The sequence below is a fragment of the Miniopterus natalensis genome, chromosome 13 (assembly GCF_054644295.1).
Source record: "Miniopterus natalensis isolate mMinNat1 chromosome 13, mMinNat1.hap1, whole genome shotgun sequence".
NCBI lineage: Eukaryota > Metazoa > Chordata > Mammalia > Chiroptera > Miniopteridae > Miniopterus > Miniopterus natalensis.
In genome coordinates this window covers 7,481,533-7,501,045 of record NC_142093.1, presented here as the reverse complement: position 1 = coordinate 7,501,045, position 19,513 = coordinate 7,481,533, and the positions used below count along the sequence as shown (strand labels likewise).

At 33.8% G+C, this 19,513-nt stretch overlaps 1 protein-coding gene across 9 annotated transcripts in view; it reads left to right on the top strand.

The window, feature by feature from the left end:
- Nucleotides 1-19,513, top strand: part of PUM2 (pumilio RNA binding family member 2) — a 76,488-nt gene extending 56,975 nt beyond the window's left edge. For 5 of the 9 annotated variants that reach the window (XM_087823382.1, XM_087823378.1, XM_016224753.2 and 2 more), the window contains 8 exons: nucleotides 7,240-7,507; nucleotides 9,186-9,315; nucleotides 10,552-10,686; nucleotides 12,124-12,261; nucleotides 13,068-13,193; nucleotides 13,453-13,574; nucleotides 14,379-14,571; nucleotides 16,285-19,513. In XM_087823382.1, coding sequence (XP_087679508.1) covers nucleotides 7,240-7,507; nucleotides 9,186-9,315; nucleotides 10,552-10,686; nucleotides 12,124-12,261; nucleotides 13,068-13,193; nucleotides 13,453-13,574; nucleotides 14,379-14,571; nucleotides 16,285-16,416 — 1,244 coding nt within the window. In that variant the 3' untranslated portion in view covers nucleotides 16,417-19,513. The remainder of the gene's footprint in view (nucleotides 1-7,239; nucleotides 7,508-9,185; nucleotides 9,316-10,551; nucleotides 10,687-12,123; nucleotides 12,262-13,067; nucleotides 13,194-13,452; nucleotides 13,575-14,378; nucleotides 14,572-16,284) is intronic. The other 4 variants (XM_087823383.1, XM_087823380.1, XM_016224760.2 and 1 more) reach the window with 1 other exon arrangement.

Sequence of the window (19,513 nt, the reverse complement as noted above, 5' to 3'; positions counted from 1 at the left end):
AATATATATTTTATATATGAATTAGGATAATGCTTGATTTTCTTCCTTTCTAACTTTGAGAATGAGTTGATGTGCTAGCAACTTCTAAAGGTGACTCATGTCTTTTTAATCATCATTGTACATGTAAATTGATGTACTTTTATAATAGCTGATAGGTTTTCATCCATTGTAGTCTGAGACATCAATTTTACACCTTTTTTTTTTTTGGTCCTAAAGTTTTACTGTTTTTGGCCATTTGAAGCTCCTTCAGACTGGCTCTCATGTTTACTTCAACTCTTTAAAGCAGTGTTTAAATTACGGGGGGGGTCTGAGAAACAAGTGAAAAGAACAAGGAAAGAGAACTTTAATGTTAATAATGTTTATCTGGAAATGCAAAGAGCAATGTCAAATTCTGGGCATCAGGTTCAAGCATTGACTAGTAAGTGAATTATGTTCTTGCGTTTTATTGTATGTAGAGATGGGGGAAAATTCTTCTATCTGCAGTTGTTTCTTTAATCATTCTCTCTGATGGAAGTCAGCATCTTATTTCAAAATACTACACTACCTGTGATAGAACATTAAATATTTCCAGTATTGTTTTATTTTTCTATCTGGAGCTAGCTGACTAGTTTGTTCCTTCCTTTTTTCCTCTTTTGCTTCTTTCAGTAAACTTTAAAATTTGTTAGTGATTTCTTATTTACTCTGATCTTTATGCTTATAGTAATTAGATTGATATAGAACTTCTTGGATATAAAACAATATTCTGTATTTTTGTTTAATTTAGGGCATGACAAACTAATGGGTTTTTCCCTCTTGTATCTTTTCATTTTTGAACTGGCTTGGGTTGTTTTTTTCTTGAGAAGAGGGCACTAAAAAGTGTAATGCAAGCTTTGTACTTAATGAATTTTGTTATTAAAAGATGGCTATTGGTTCTGAAGATTGATTAACATCATATATTTAGTAATCACATAGTACTTAAGCTTGCTATGGATTAGAAAATTTTATAACCTATCTCTTAATCACAGCAAATTTTACATTAAGTGTGTAGGCAAGATAATACTAACTTCTATTATCTTTTTTCCTGTTAAGTGGTTACATGTGTTAAAATTTCTGATCTTTGGCAGATACAGTCAGCTGCTTCTCTAGAATGAAATGTTTAAGAATTAAAACAGGTATGGTCAAATTGGTTGTAAAGTTGTGTCCAGTTTTTCTGAGTTTCATATATGGTCCCTAAAGCAGAAAACTGATTTTTTTGAAGCTTTCTTTGGAAGTACTGTTATCATTTAAGCAGTAAGTTCCCTATAACTAAATAGCATTTGATAGTTTTCTAAAGCACCTTCATGTTCATTATTTCATTTCATCGTTTGTTAACATAGACTGGCTGAGTGATATGCCCATTAAAGATGAGAAAATTACAGGTCATATGAGCCCAAGAAACAATAAATGACAGAACTGAGGCTAGAACACAATTCTGACTCCTGTTACTTTTCTTGCTTTTTCTCTTACTCTATAATGAACTGAACAACTTTGCAAAGTGTATAAATAACAATCTTCTAATCAGCCTCTCAGACTGTTTATCTCAAAGTGGCATAGGTAATTTTTTTTAAGTTGTGTATAAGATTACTAGACTTCTAAATACCTTTCTCACTTTAGTTACTCTTGAGATTTATAGTCAGGTTCTTGTCTAGACATTTAAAGTCCAAATATATTATCTACTCCGTGAAGTAAGAATGTTTAATCAGGCAGATGGCTCAGGAACTGGCTACAGGACAGGCATATCCAGCCCTCAACAAAATACTATTTACAGATTCTCATGGTAGTGTAAATTTAAGCACTGCTGCAACCCTTTGGTGTGTCTAAAAGTCATTTATTTGTTGATGAGTATAAAACATGTTGAGAAGAAATTCTAAAATTGTTACTTATATGGAAGAATTATTTACTTTGTTTTACAGTTTTTAATAACATTTTCTGTGATTTTGTGGTTCTGATGACAATGTTTTCACCAGTTAATTCAGTTAAGATGATCACAGAGTTGGGACTAGAAAATAATCTGATTCAGTGGCTCAGCATCAGAATCACTTGGAGTGCTTAATTAAAATACCTAGTATGAGGAGGTGACATAGCAAAAAAGGATCATCCCACTGAAATTTCCAGTAGCACCCACATGGAGAGACACACCTTGGAAAGAAATAATTCATAATTTACATACAACTTTATCTAGTTCAAACTTCCCTTTTAACTCTCAATTCCTGAAACCTTTGCATGTTCATACAAGCTTTTGACCTTGTCCCCCATCATCTTGTGATCCATTTTTTTCTTCCTACCTACTTGTCTTCCACTGATCTGAACTCTGCTTGTCATTACAAACATAATAGTAAAAAGAAAAAACCCTCAGTCTGATTATTAGCAGCACCCCACTCTTAGTACCAAAATCTGCATTAGTTTCCTAGGGCTGCTGTGGCAGATTACCACAGCCAAGTGGCTTAAAACAAAACAGAAACTTTCAGGGGGACACAGTTCAGCACAGTACAGCATTTTATGCAGAGTTTACAATCTCGGTGTCCAATAAAGATTGCTCAGTAAATGGCAGCTGCCTTTTAAAAAACTGTTACTGTGGCCTGGCCCGGCGTGGCTCAGCGGTTAAGCGTTGACCTAGGATCTAGGCGGTCGGGGTTCGATTCCCAGTCAGGGCACATGCTCGGTTGCGGGCTTGATCAGTGACGCTCTCCTAATTGATGTTTCTGTCTCTCTCTCTCCCTCTCCTTTCCTCTCTCTGAAATCAATAAAGATACATTTTTTTAAAAAAAGAATTCTTAAAAAAAAAACTGTTACTGTGTACAGGAGGAAAACGAGACCATATTAATATGCAGATACTTAGGTTGAGTTAATCACAGATCAGATTGTTGCTCTCGGTCAACAAAAGACTACATGCCATAGATTCTCAGAGTCTAGCAGACAGTATCAATTTTGAATATTAATTAAATAGGCTTTGTAAAGTAGGTAAAGAAACTGTTGAACACATAAAACCTATTTAAAATGAGATGCCAGGACTCAGGACAAAGGTCTGACCATTGCTATCCTTTAAAAATTATAGCTTTTAATATTAGAAATGCATCATCAGTATCCTAGAGTGATTTATCTGCATATTGAGAAGTACTGCTATGAAGTCTTTTTTCCCCCCATTAAAGTTGCATCATGCAAATAAGTGTACTAATAAGTTAAATTATCCAAGGCTAAATGTTCCATATACTTCTTTTGAAAACTGATCAAAGAAAAAATACTAAACTAAAAGTACTAAGTGGATCTGTTTATGGGCAAGAGGTAACTAAAGTTAATGCCATAAAATAAAGTACACTGTCTTCTTTTTTCAACTTTTTTCAGCTACCCATTCCATTCTATACCATTGAGTCTTTGCCTACTCCAACTAACTAGTCATCTTCTATTATATTACCATTACTTCACCTTTCCAGAACCTTGCCTTCTGAAACAAGCTCTGCCTAGTAGCCTATATGTAGCTGTATTCTTTTCAGAACCCAGAATCTGCTTGGATTATGATTTTTTTTTTATTAGTAGTAGTGACAACCTGCTGTAAAATGAAACCTTAAACTACCTTCTTTCTAATTTGCTGGCCTCCAAACTCTTCTATCAGAATAACCTTCAGATGCATTGTTGTTTTTTAAATAAGTATTCACTGAGGGTAATTGAGTAGGTCTTAAATAAGATTGAGGAATCTGTATTTTGAATAGAATACACAAGTCTGCTTGGTTGAGGAGCTCTCATTCTATATCCTTGGGAGGTGGAAAATAATGAAAAGTTAGAAGACTGGTCAAATGTGATTGGTCAAGACTGGTTATTTATTTTGTGATTTTAGTAGTTGCTTTGTTTTTCTCCCCTGTGATTTTTCCCAGTATTTTAAAATCTTTTTGAATCCTGATACATACTAGGGAAGGATTCTGAAACAATAGACTTCAAGGGAGTTAAATGAAAACTTATAAAATTATTAGGATAATTGTAAGGTGTTTACTTTCCTTCAGTTTCATAAATGAACTTGAAAGGTAACTATGTAAATTAGCATATAAGGAGCAGCACACTCGTGTGATAAGCTCTAGTCTAAGAGTCCTGGCTGTCTAGCTGTAAGTCACGTCAATTAAAGAACAGATCTTCAAGTCCCATACACTCATTCAGATGGTGAATTAAGGGGTGGTCAATGATAGGGGATGTCAGTGATGAATTGAGGGACTAGTACTGCTTTTAACACATTCAGAACATGTCTGCTTTTCAACTACCAGTAGCAGCAGTATGAATATAGATGATCTGTTTGTATGTTTGTTTTTAACAGATTTTTTGAATAATTTCAGGCTTATGGGAAAGTTATAACACTAATACAGAAAAAAATACCAGCATATTCTTCACCCAGATACTCTAAATGTTATTTTCCCACATTTACTTGGTCATTTTTCTCTCTCTCCTTCTCTCTACATCTCCCTCCCCCCTCACACCCAGTTTTTTCCCTTACATTTATGAAAGGAAGTTGCTGACATATTGTCCCTTGCTCACAAATACATCAGTGTATGTTTTGTGAAAATAAGGACATTTAAAAAAATATAACCACAATTATCAAAGGGGGTTGAGGAAATTAACAATAATATAGTACAAGTGACCTCAACATTTTTGAACATTACAGACCAGTTGTTTTGTAGAATGTCCCTCAATCCCCAAATAGATTTTGGATGACGTGCTTTCAATGTTTAGAAAATCAAATTTAAAATGTTTAATATACATTACACATAAAATGTTTGATTTAAACATAAAATATTTAATGTATATTATAAATTGGGTTTTAAATGTTTTTACTGATTTTAGAAATGAGAGAAACATCTATCAGTTGCCTCCTGCATGCACCCCAATCGGGATCGAACCAGGGACCTTTCAGATGCTCAACCAACTGAGCCACACTGGCCAAGGCTGTAAATTGTGTTTTAAATGCTTCTTAATTTGTAAGAAAAGGAAGGTATTCTGCCCTGAGTGAAATATTTTTAGTTTTAAAGTGAAAGTACTAATTATTAGTCTTCCAGAAGTGAAATTTTGAGATTTTTTTAAACTCAAGGCAGTTTAACAGTATTAGGCATTTGAAGTTGTCATAGTGCATGAGGAGTTTGGTGTTAGTTGCTGATAGAATGCAGTTGAATATCTAGACATGGGAGAAATTTCTGTTGCATGTTGCTAGGACTACTTGGAAGGTATCAAATATAATTGGCATGGTCATTTCTGGGTAAGTATATTGAATTTGGTGTTGAAAATTTTTAGTGGATTAAGAGAAAAATTAGGCTTTATATTTGAGGTAATGATAAGCAAAAATACAAAGATAGTCATAAGGGGGGAGGAGTGAATAGTTAGGGCACTACTAGGAAATTTGTGTAAGTAAGAAATAGGTTTGGAATAATGCCATGAAAATTAGGCTGAAGAATATAGATGTCCTCTAAAAGAATGCTGTAGGTTTTTAGTGTAAAGCGATCATCAAAGTGGCCCTTTGCGTGGGAAAATACAATTGTAAAAACAGATTGGAATGGTAATCCTAGCACCCCTGTCCTGCAGAAAGGTTAAAGAATTGTCAGAGACTTGAATGGGCTAGTGATCAGTTATTGTTGTGAACAGTTAATGGAACTATATCAATAGAAATAATATCGAACCAGAAGGATTGATGGTGGGGAAATCGAGACAAGTATTAAGACACTGAGTTCTTTCTCTTTTTAGATATTTGATATATGAGCACTGAGAACTGGAATTATGTAGAACTGGAATGAACATGGTTTTGGTGTATAAAATGGCTTTTAAATTACACACTTTAATGAAACATATTATAGAACTGGCCCTTAGCCAGTTGATGTTACTTAAAATATTCATGAATATTTATTGTATACTTAACTGTCTGTCAGACATGTGTTAGACACCAGGTTTCTAGGATATACGTGAATGTAATTTTATGGCACTTATGTTGGAGAGGGGGCTGAGGATTCGAATACATAATATGTATATATACACAGGATGAAGGGAAATTCAGTGAAGAATAAAGCCAGGGTAGTGGGGACTAAAAGTAAAACAGTTCACTCCAGGATTATAACACTTTTACTGCTCCTTGTCTGTTTAATTCTCTTTGGCCTTAACGCCTCTGTATGACTTTGCACCGACAGTGTGTCCTTGGCATCATCTTTCCCCTGTGGCCTGGATTGTATATTTAGCGCTGTTTCACGTATAGATGGTTTACAACAGCATAGAGCTGGTGGCGGGTTTTTGTTTATTTGAACTACTAAATCTGCATCTAGCAATTTTCTATACATTTTCTTTTTTAAAAGGACACTGTCAAGTACTTTAAAGTGGTTATTTGTAATAAGAACAATTTCCTGCTTATATTTATTTTTGTTTCTATTAACTGCCATTTATTCTTGTTTGGAATGGTATGTAAGTTAAAGAGGATTTTTACTCATTGTTTTAAGTGATCAATATTAGAGCTCTAGGAATAATAAATGCTATCTATTACTATGATATCTGTAAAACAGTATTTTATGGAGAGTATTTTAAAATAAAATATTTTAAAATAGTGTGTTATTTGAATTCATTGTCTAATATTGTGGGGCTTTTTTAGCTTCAAAAACTAATCAATGCGTTAACTAAGAAATTATTTCTTTTTTTTTCTTTTTTTTTTGCATAGACATATATACGACATAATGCATTTTAAAATATATTCCAAAAATATAGATTAGCTTTCAGTGTTCCATTAACACTGCAAGTAAATTTTAGTCAAACTCTTTTTCGGTGGCTTAAAACCTGAGTTGGCTGGTTATTTGTAACTTGCTTATTAATGGAACTGGAAATTTGTTGGTGTTTTCAGTATTCTGGTATTAATATTAGCATGTATGACATTAGTTATGATTATGTTTTAAACCAAGCTTTCAACAGTGAATACAGGTTTTGTGTATGATATTAGATGTTGTAATTATGCTGTAAACTAAACTGCCAAAAACAAATGCAGATTTCCCTGTCTCTTTTCCCCCCATATCTCATACACATTAAGTAAATGTGTGAGATTTCCCTCCAATTTTAATTTCCTGTTATAACATAGAAATTAATGGGGTGAACATTTCTTTACTGACTGAATTTTTAGTTTAACTTTTATTTCTTTACTGACTGAGTTTTTAAGTAACTTTTATTTGAGAAATGACTTTGTCAAACTATTTGCTGACCACAACTGCTTTGTTGTAGGAGGACTGACAAATGGTAGTGGTCGATATATCTCTGCAGCACCTGGAGCAGAAGCAAAATACCGAAGTGCTTCAAGCACTTCCAGTCTATTTAGCTCCAGCAGCCAGCTCTTTCCTCCTTCTCGGCTTCGGTATAATAGGTCTGATATTATGCCTTCTGGCCGAAGTAGATTATTGGAAGATTTCAGAAACAACCGCTTCCCAAACCTTCAACTTAGAGACTTGATTGGACACATAGTTGAATTTTCTCAAGACCAGCATGGTTCTAGGTAAGTGATTATGATTTTTGATACTTTCCACTGCATTTAAAAAAAAATTCTTTTATTCCTATTTGAGGATATGTTTATATTGATTTTCAAGAGGGAGGAAGTGGGGGAGAGAAAAACATCGATATGTTACTTCCCACACTCGCCCCAACTGGGTATTGAACCTGAAATCTGAGTATGTGCCCTGACCGGGAATGGAACCCACCACCTTCTGGTGTACAGGTCGACACTCCAACCGAGTCACACCGGCCAGAGCCACTGCATTTTTGTCTTGGAAAGTGCTACCTTGTAAAAACCTAAATTTATCGACTAGATCTACATAAAAGTTGGAAGCTTTTAAAAAATACTTATTATGGGTTATATTTTTTTTTTTCATATTAGGATAAATGATAAAAATACAGGTTTGAATTTATTTTTTAAGATTTTTCAGTTTCCTTTTGTGAGAATTTTTAATAATTAAAATATAGCAGTGCCTCTTATTGGGTTATTTTTATTACATTGATTCTGAGTACATTTAACATCTTTACATTTTTCTTAAAATATTCTGAATTGCAGTTGTGGACTTTAAGCATCTCCGATGTATACATTATCCTAAAAAAGATTAAAAAACAGTTAAATGCTTTTGTGTTCCTTTATATGTTTGTATTCAGTGTTACTTAGCTTAACTTAAAACATTCACTTTTGTTACAGAAAAATTTGGTGCCTTTGTACATTTTTATTTATTTATTTATTTATTTATTTATTTATTCTCACCCAAGGACATTTTTTTTTCTCTTTTTTCTAATGATTTTAGAGATAGAGGAGGGGGAAGGAGAGAGAAACATCAATGTGAGAGTAAAGCATCAACGGGTTACCTCCCTCACACTCCCCAACTGAGGATTGAACCCACGACCTTTTCGGTGTATGAGGCAATGCTCCAGCCAATTGAGCCACACTGGCCAGGGCATTGCCTTTGTACATTAAATGCATGTACTGTAATGCTTGAGGTAGATGTGCATTAGTGTTCTCAAGATCCAGCACAGAGAGGAAAATGGTAGAATTCTAATAACTTATCAAATTTGAGGATTTTTTTATAGTTTTAAGATAAACCTGAAATGTTTAGTGTTGCTGAAATGAGCACTAAAACTGAAATTTTAAAAAGTAGTTATTGATCAGATAGCTACATACAAATTTTATCTCCCTCTATAGTTGAAAGTTCTTTAAGAGTAGCAAATGAATCTTGTTATCACTCACAAGGGCTAGATTATAAGGAATTCAGTTGCATTTGATGAACTCTGTTTCTAAGGATTTTTATTATTCTCTAAAAAGATACTCAGTAATAGTGCATGCATATTCTGAAAGTACATGGATAACCAGTAAAATGTTCGTAATTTTCTTTTTTATTGACTATAACGCAACTAGAACTAATTTAAGGATCAAATATCTTTATATCCATATTTTTTGCCCAGCTAGTGATTATTTTAAATTAAGGTGTTATAAAAAAAAAAAAAAAAATGTTTCATAACTTTTGTTCTTTTTGTTTTACTTTGGCTGTCCACAGTAGAAAATGTGTTTAGTACTGTTTCTAGAAATAACTGTGTTTGTGTGGATTAGGAGGTATACAGTACTCAAGTCAGATACAGATTTTGCAGGAGCTTGTTTGGAGTGTACTGTCGTGGCATTTAAAATGTTTCCCACATAGGTTCATACAGCAAAAACTAGAGAGAGCTACTCCAGCTGAGCGACAGATGGTATTTAATGAAATTCTACAAGCAGCTTATCAATTAATGACAGATGTTTTTGGAAACTATGTTATACAAAAGTTTTTTGAGGTAAGCACCCATACATATTTGTATATCTATCCAAGTATATGCTCATGCTTAGAAAAGGGCTGGAAGTTGGGTAAGAGTCATTTTCACATAAAAATATATGGGCTTGGGAGGAAATAAAGATTTTACATCCACAATATTTAAAGAACAACTAAAACTCAAAAAGTCAATCCAATTAAAAAGTGGACAAAGATCTTGAATAGGCATTTTCCTGTAGATGGCCAGTAAGTATATGAAGCAGCTCAACATCCTTAGTTATTAAGGAAATGCAAATCAAAACCACAACGAGATTTCACTTTACATTTATTAGGATGACTGTAATTGAAAAATGGAAAATAACAAATGTTGGGGGAGTTGTGAAGAAGTTTGAACTCTTATACATGGCTAGTGGGAATGTAAAATGGTTCAGCTGCTGTGGAAAACAGTTTGGCATTTCCTTAAAAACTAAACATAAAATTACTACACAACCGAGCAGTGTCACTCCTAGATATATACAGGATGGGGAAAGGTGTGTTTACAGTTGTGAGTAGGCAAAACACAGAGTTTATTCTTATATTATCACTTATTATATTATTTTCCATATGAACAACTATAAACCTACTTTTGCCCCACCCCGTATATACCCCAAAGAACTGAAAACGGACGCAAACACTGTGTGTGCATTTCAGCATTGTGCAGAGTAGCCAAAAGGTGGAAACAACCCACATGTCCAACTGATCAGTGAATAGACAGTGTGGTACATGTGTACAAAACATACGGGCCTACTTTCAAGGGAAGGTTCATGTTAGTCCTGATTAATCTCTAAGTCTTAGTTAAAGCAATGAATGTTAGTATAGTCTTTGTTTGGATTTGTTAGGTATTTATGTTATAACTTACCTGATCGTTAGTTTTTATAATTAAACATCTGTGTTGTGGTTTATGTCAGAATATCGTTGAGAATTATCTAGTCTGAATGTATGGCTCAGGTTCATTATATTAAAGATGATGGTTTGTTTGAAATGAAAACTGAATATGTATGTTAGTAACAGAGAAATTTTTGACCCCAAAGTAATAGTTCTCATTTCAAGCATTTCTGGGTCTATCTTAATTAACTTTTACATAAATGCCTACTCCCTGCATAATACCCAAATATGATATTTTAAAAATTGATTTAATAGGCTGCAAACAGTAGGTTATTTAAGTTTAACAAAGTAACATTATGGTCACTTTTTAGTAATAATATTTTTCTCTCTATATCAGTTTGGGAGTTTGGATCAAAAATTAGCCCTGGCTACTCGTATTCGTGGTCACGTTCTACCCTTAGCCTTGCAGATGTATGGCTGCCGTGTTATTCAGAAAGCATTAGAGTCTATTTCATCTGACCAGCAGGTAATTGTAAGTTAAGACAAAATTTTCGTATTACTTTATTCAATTTTTAAATTATTTTTTATCTTACAATAATCTTGGAATGGAATATTAAGTGTTTCCAATTGGATTAAAAGATTTTTAAATATCTCAGAGTAAATTATTAATTAAAAGTTATACAACAGAGCTTTGCTCTGCCCCCTTTATCCATTCTCTTCATCATTTCCTCTTTAAATGAAGGTATTTCAGTACCTACTATATGACAAGCAGAGTGCTAGATGATGGGTATTTCTGCTATCACTTGCTTATTTGATTTTCCATCATATCAGAAATACATTTTACTATTTCCAGTGTTTATTTGGATTGTCCTTCTATTTCTATCAAGAATGAAATTTTAAAATTAATTACATATTTATATATGTAAAGTTTTTATAAATCTCAACAGAAAAAGTAACCTAAGAATTAACAAGATTTATAATTCTTTAAGAGGAAAGAAAGTACATATAAATTAAATGAGAAATACACCATGTTCTTGGATGGAAAAGTCTAAATATTTTAAGTGTACAGGATTAATGCAATTCGAAAATCACTCGGAATTTTTCTTATAACTGATCAAAATAATTTTTTTAAATAAATAGGAATGTTAAGGAGAGTAGGGAATGAGGATACTGCTGATCTTCTAGGTTTGTTTTCTTTTTAAACTGTGAAGCATCACTAATTAGTAAGGTTCTTATATGAGATTAAACATACAATTAAAATGAAATTTATAACCCCAGATACCATTTTGTATGTAACTGGTTTAAGTATTATAATGAAACATAATAAGAGTAAAGAAGTAATTATTTTATTAAAATATTTTAAGCCCTGGCCAGTGTGGCTCGGTTGGGCATGATCCTGTGCACCAAAGGGTCACCAGTTCAAATCCCTGGTTAAGGCACAGTCCCGAGTTGCTGGCTCAGTCCCCGTTAGGGGGCATGTAGGAGGCAGCCAATCTATGTTTCTCTCTCCCTCTCCCTTCCTCTCTCTCTAAAAATCAATAAAATATATATTTTTTTAAGTAAGGCTAAAAATATCCAACAATAATTGAGATAATATATGAAAATCACATATCCCATAAGAGCTGAATTTCTTACAAGTCATTTAAAATAATTATTTGTGGTGCTAAGTAGAGAAAGGTTCTGAATGAGTTATATTAGTTATCAGCTGAGAAAGATGAATAAAAGATGCACACAGTGAAAATAATAGTTTAAATATGGCCAATTCATCACTAGGTTATATTTCAGCTAGTATAATTTACATTATAATCTTGCCAAATGTTTTAGTAATTTTCACCTTATTGAGTTCTGCTAATTACACTTTGGGAGTGGGTTAAACTCTGATATGTAAAAAATTGCAAACAAAATTTTGAGTATACTTTTGTTCTCATCTGATGAGGCAGTTATTTAAATGTTGTCTTTTCTTTTGCAGAGTGAAATGGTAAAGGAGCTAGATGGTCATGTACTCAAATGTGTGAAAGATCAGAATGGGAACCATGTTGTACAAAAATGTATTGAATGTGTTCAGCCACAGTCACTACAATTCATCATTGATGCTTTCAAAGGACAAGTAAGAATTTTTTGGCTTCTACCTAATTAGGGAATTATTTTAGATTTTGAGTGTTAACACATTTTTCATAAGTCTCAATATCCAGTACTTTTATACAAAAATAGAGACAAGCCGGGCCCATGTGGTTCAGTGGTTGAGCATCGACCTAGGATCCAGGAGATCACAGTTTGATTCCTGGTGAGGGCACATGCCCGGGTTTCGGGCTCGATCCCCAGTAGGGGGCGTGCAGGAGGCAGCCAATCAATGGCAACTCTCTCATCATTGATGTTTCTCTCTCTCTCTCCCCTCCCTTCCTCTCTCTGAAATCAATAAAAAATCTATTTTTTTAAAAAAATAGAGTCAAATAGTGAATGTGCATTCATTTCTGCCTCTTTTATAGAGTGAGTCTATAACTTCATTTTTTTTGAAGCTGAGTAGAAATATGAGTTTAATTCTATTACTTTAGAAAGTAAAGATAACCTATTATAATTGTAAACCCAACATTTTCCAAATTTCTTGGGAGAGGAGGGAGGAAGACTTAAAACTGTATAGTAAAAGACAAAATAAATATTAATTAGTAATTAATACATAGTAATTAATAGTTTCTAAGTACAGTGTGCACTATCCCTACCCTATAGTACATTTCTTCTCATTATTACACGCCTTTCATCTTCTGTTTAGGTTCCTTTTAATCAAAAAACCTGTTAACTCTTAAATTGAGCACTCCCTGGTCCTGGTCATATTAAATGTGAATTCCCCACCCTCCTATTTTAAATTAATTAATCGAGTCAGAGAATAGAAATTTAATTCTTCCAATTTTTTCAAAGGTGTTTGTACTTTCAACTCATCCTTACGGCTGCAGAGTAATCCAACGCATCCTAGAGCACTGCACTGCAGAACAGACCTTACCTATCTTAGAAGAACTCCACCAACACACAGAACAGTTGGTCCAGGTATAAACTCTGTCATAATTTGAAATGTTTATATATTTTTAAATGGTTCTGATTTATTGTTTGTAGGGTTTTTTTTAGGAAATAATAATTTTCTTAAACTAATACACTGTAGAGACACACAGTGAGACAGAAGTCTAATGTATTCTCCTGACTATATACTACTGGGTTTTTAAGAAAAATGATTGACATCTTTTTAAAGAAGAGTCATTATTCTTAAGGAATGACTTAAGGAAAATAATTTTGAAATATCTGTACTTAGGATCAGTATGGCAATTATGTTATTCAGCATGTACTGGAACATGGTCGACCTGAAGACAAGAGCAAAATTGTTTCCGAAATCAGAGGAAAGGTCTTAGCCCTGAGTCAACACAAATTTGCCAGGTATTGCAATATTTTCTGATTCCAAGGATCTATTCTTTCAGCTCTCTGGCTTTTATTAGTAAGCACAGAAATACATCTAAAACATAACATTGGAATATAATTTGTTAGGAGAGTCCAAAAACACATGTAGAATGTTGGCTTTTATTATTAAAGAATCTATATGACAGCCCAGCTGTGTGTGGCTCAGCAGTTGAGCATCAATCGAGGATCCAGCAGATCACAGTTTGATTCCTGGTCAGGGCACTTTCCCGGATTGTGGGCTCAACCCCCAGTTGGGGGCGTGCAGGAGGCAGCTGATCAATGACGACTCCCTCATCATTGATGTTTCAGCCTGTCTCTGTCCCTCTCCCTTCCCCTCTCTGAAATCAATAGGTACATTTTTTTAAAAAAAAAGAATCTACATGACAAATTAGTTTGCCCACACACTCTGTTTTTGAAATCTGTAGTTAGAAAATGATTCGTCCCCAAGACCTTTGAGTAAATGCAAATTTAATTTATTTAGTGCATGTTTGTGAAAGTCTCAGCCTTATTAATGACCTAGTTTCCCCATTTTAAAATTATAATTTTAATTACAATTTAATTATAATTTTAAGAGGCCTATAATTAACTTGTGGAAATCCAGTGTGGGTTCCCCTGTGATACCAGTTTCTGTTTTAAAAGTAGTTGTAAGAAGATTACAAGAGTTCCATCTTGATTCTTCCATCTTCTATTGTATTGGGCAACTTCTTTCAAAAGTCAAGGAAATTTTGCTATAAAGAAAAAAGTAACAATACAATTTTTTGTGTATATACTTTTAATTTTCAGCAATGTGGTAGAAAAGTGTGTCACTCATGCCTCCCGTGCCGAGAGAGCTTTACTGATTGATGAAGTTTGCTGCCAGAATGATGGTCCTCACAGTGCCTTATACACCATGATGAAGGACCAGTATGCCAATTATGTGATCCAGAAGATGATTGATATGGCTGAACCTGCTCAGAGAAAGATAATCATGCACAAGGTAATACATTTTATAGCACTTAAAGCCGTTGATTCCATTTGCGTGACTTTAGGCTACGCATCTAATTTCCCTAGGATTTAATTTCCTCATATGTGTTGTAACGGGGGGGAAAAATCTAAAATCAGTGGGTAACCTTTGGCAGATGTAGGTATGGTATACCCATTATTAAATTTTTAAGGTAATCTGCTCAACAAAATCACATTAATTTCTTACCTCTCTACCTTTAGCATTGTTCTTTCCTTCCCCATCTTATTTAGGAATGCTTGATTTGCCATATTACATGAGTCAAACACTGATTTTAAAAATCTAATTAGAGAACCCAGTGCGGGCTCCCTCCTGGGAGCACCTTTTCTCACCCCACCCCACCGCCCTTATCCCTGCCCCCCAGGCCCCTTACTATTAGCTTCCTCACTCCAAAATTCCAAAGGCTCTTCCTTGACCTACCTCTATAACTTGTTTCCTAACCTAAGCCTATTTCTTCTAGGAATTACTTTTTCTACCCCTGTGAATTACCAAATGTCTTGCAAAAAAAAAAAGGAATTAGATTTTCTCACTAACCTAATAAATTTTCCAAAGACAGAATTTATGTTAATTTGTTTTAAATCTGTTAAGTTGTTTTTTTCTATCTTCCTCCTAGAATCTAATAATTTTTTTTAAAGAAATCATTAAGTTCCATAGGAAAACTTGTTAAAAAGAACACTGGAGGAAATAATGTTTAAATACTCTTGATCTTTTCCTAAATTTATTCATTTAAAAAACAGGACAAAGTACATAACCTCTTTGGACCTCTTCTTATATAGAGAGAAAGTGATCTTGTAAGATCATAAAAGTATTTTCGGCCTTCTGATTTTTAAAATTTTTCAGCTCAATGTATTAATTTTCTACCTTTTTAAAAATTTAGTGTTTCTGCTTAAAAATACATACCTAAAAGAATTTACAGTCTTATTTTTAACAACTACATTATTTATTCAACCAATGTTATATTTATGACATTGGGTTATTTCTAATTTTTTAACTCTAATCAGCAGTACTTTATATGAATGTCTTACATGAATGTTTCTGTAAGGTAAATATTTAGACATGGAATAGCTGGTGCAAGGTATGTAAACATTTTACATTTTAATAGATGCTGCCAAGTTGCTCTCAGACTGTACAAGTTTGCACATCTATTTTTTCAGTATATGAAAAGTGTGCCTGTTTTACATTATCTCATAATGACCGGTTATTTGTAAAATCTTTGCCAATCTGAATGGGAAGATAATGGTATGATTTCTTTCATTTATATTTTAAAACCTGTTAGTGAGATATTGAACATCTTAAATGTACTAGCCATCACACACCTGATCACTTGTTCATGTTTTTCGCTTTGTTTTGTATTGAATTTTTATCCAGCTGACTCAAGTTATGCAATTCCACCTTCATAGACTGTGGTAGCTCACTAATGGTATTTTCCTGTTGCGCTTCGAGCCCCCTCTGCTAGTAGTTGCATGTGTCCTAGTTCATGAATAGTGGTTTGTTTCCTCACTGAACAAGTTTGAGAGTGGAAGTTTGGAGAGATTATGTGGAACAGAGGTGCTTTTGCAAACAACTTCCTTTGGATTTGAATTTGAAAATTCAAATTATTATTCTAACGTACTTGGACTTGGGGCACTTTTTTAAGAAATCAGAAACTAAAATAACTTAGATATCCTAAGCAGATTATTTGTTTTTCAGATTCGACCTCACATTACTACTTTGCGTAAATACACATACGGGAAGCATATACTGGCCAAATTGGAAAAATATTATTTGAAAAATAGCCCAGATCTTGGGCCTATTGGAGGACCACCAAATGGAATGCTGTAAAGGAAAAAGGGACAGAAGATAATGTAACCATGTGAAAAGAACGTTTCTTTTGTGAATTATCAAAACACAACTCAACTATGAATCTTCAAAATTTTTTTTAAAGCAAAACTATTTATTGACTTTATTCATCCATTTGTAAATTTTTTAAGGTTCTTGTGTATATTTGGGGGGTGGGAGTGGTGAATTATAAGTGATATTTCACCCTGAGTGGAGACCTATCAGATTGGATTGCTGGCAAAGCACAGAATGCCTGTATATGATGTAACTGTATCAAAAAAGCTGTCACATATTTTGTAAATTTTTACCTTGTAAAGTCACAAAAATAGTTTTTAAAGGAAAAAGTACAGTATTCTTTTAATAAACTGGCTCGCAGTCTGGTAGGTCTATGGACCCCATAGCACAACAGGTTTATAGAGATGTATATAGAAATATAGTCATTTTTTTTGTCCTTCGTGTGAAGCCTTTTATAACAGATTAACAATCAACTACATAAATATTATTAATATTTTAAAAAGAAAGTTAAGTTGTATTTTGGTAATTCACAATCTATCATGCAAATAAAATTCAGCAAGTAAGACAAGAATTAAATGATTTGAGATGAAAAGAACCTAACATTATTTACAGTGTATGTGGTTTTAATCAGATAATGCCCTAAAATGTCTCTGGCAATGTACAGAAGTATTGTATATACTTACATATGTAATTGTTGTAAGAGGTAGGAAAAAAATCATGGTGACACTTCCATCCAGTTAAGTGCACTAAACGGAAAGTTAAGTCCCATTTTAACTTTTTGGTTTGGTTTGCAATGAAAAAGAGTGGAACTTTGTATATTGTTTTGCTTATAGAATTACAAGGACATGCTGAGGAAGTGTTGAACTTTATTTTGCTTTTTCATAATAGATTCAGAAAGTAGGAACCAGATAGAGGTGAAAAAGGGGCCACTGAAAAGTGAATTTGATAGCTCAACATTTAAGCATGATTACATATTCAGATAGCTTTTTTTGCTCCCTATAAATATATGCATCGTGTGTGTAGTAATAGATGGTAAGTTTACACTCTGAGGAAGCAAATCTTGTTTCAGTGTTTATTATAAAGCCTTGCTAATTTAGTAGTGATGCTTTCCTTGGTTGGTTGTACAGCTGTACATTTGTAAACCTTCATGCTGTAAATGGAATTTGTTTTATCTCTTTGGGAAACATTTGCATTTTAGTGTACATTTATGTCCCTGCCCTCTCTGACCTGGCATATAGTATTGTATAATGTAAATTTATTTCTCCAAATCGAGAGTGATTTTTTAAAATTTTTTATCTTTATATGATTTCAGAAGTATGAACCAGCTTTCTTTTTATTATTGTGAGAAACATTTTGTTTTATAACATAGTTGACTCTGTTAATATGAACATGCTAGGATTTGGATCACTTTCAAGAAGTCAGGGTATTGTGCATAACAGAAAGTATTGGACTGAGGTATTTGGTTAACATGGAGGCCAATGCTTTTTCCATCTTATTAAATGTGATGTGACTTTTTTCTTTGTACAGAAGAGTACTGTATTTTTGGATAGCCTACGCCCAAGTAAGAGCAAATCTGTATGATAACATTTTTTTCTCTGGACATAAAACATAACAGTAACATGATGTACATTTACAAGCGGCCTTATGTACATTTCCCAACAATCTTTTTAAGGCAAAATTGTGACCATATGTGTATAATTAAAATCGTTTTTAATCCTTTGCCTATGAAAATATTTTGGAAAAAAACTTGCTTTGTATATTCAGTTTCTGAAAGATAAAGAAAGTGCTTTGTATTTTGTTGAAGTCAGTATTTTGTATAAAACATTTATGTTAACCCTCTTATGTTTAGTGCTGAAAACTAATGAACCATGCTATCTCTTTAGATTGAACATGTGAGGGATTTTTTTAGAAGTCTGCAGAAGAGAAGCAATCTTCTGTGCACAATATTGACTATAAAGGTTTATCACTTAGCTGCTCATATCATGAACCTAAAAATAATGGCTTAAAGTTCGGGGTGCCAGGCATACTTTTTCATATTTGATGTTGAATTACTCTCGTTTTTTAACCCAACATTCCATGTTGAGGCCATTAAATCCAACCACTCGTCACTGTCACTTCTCATAGTCACACTGGTTCATCAGCGTGTCCCAGTCACGGTGGCAATGCTCCCCCCATACAAAGCTGCTCTCTTCACCCTTCTCTGCTTTGTTTTGCCAGCCTCACAGTGTCTTGGCCCCGTGTCGAGTTTTTGTTCCCAGTATCTATCAGCTCATGGTTTTAGGATCAAAGTTGTCCTTGTTGAAGATGGGTAGTGACTTTCCTGGATTTGCACAGTTGAATTCCTGATTTTCCTCTATCCTTACCCTCCCTTGGCACAGGCAATTACTTCTGCAAATTTGGAAAGTCCTAGAGAATAGCACATTAGAAAACAGCCCTCTTCCTGGGGTCCTTGATGGTCCCATGTGTCCTGATGTTGACAACCCAATCGTCCCAATACTTAGGGGCCTATTCTAGAAAAAGATGTGTTGTAGAAATTCTATGGTCTGCCATTTTGGTGCCCACCTGTGATTCCGCTTTTTAATAAAAAGTTGGCATGGAGTTTTGATAAAATCTGAAAACATCATTTCAGAATAAAGAAAATTGGGCAGAACCACTTAGGCTTTACTCTTGAGTGTCTCCTTTTGACATGGATTGTTTCTGGACCAGTTTGTCTAAGTCCTGGCTCTTATTGGTTCATATGAAATGATGTTATCTTCACTTCTTTGTATATTATGTGTAAATTAGAAAATGAAAAATGTGTGAATAACATTGTATGAAATAAACCTGGTCTTGTGTTTTTCTCTAGATAAATACCCTTTGTACCTCTGTTATAATTCAGGGTGCCCACTGGAGTTTACTCTGACCTAAGGAAAACATATTTTTATCACGTGGACACTAGCCTGGGGCCACTGATTCCTCTGATGATGATGATCCTCTCTTTTGGTCGATTTCAGGATTTCTGTCTAATTACATAGAGTGATTACACACTTTGTAGGATGAAACTTTGAGACCTGTTTCCTTATTAATAAAATGATTTCTTGCCCTA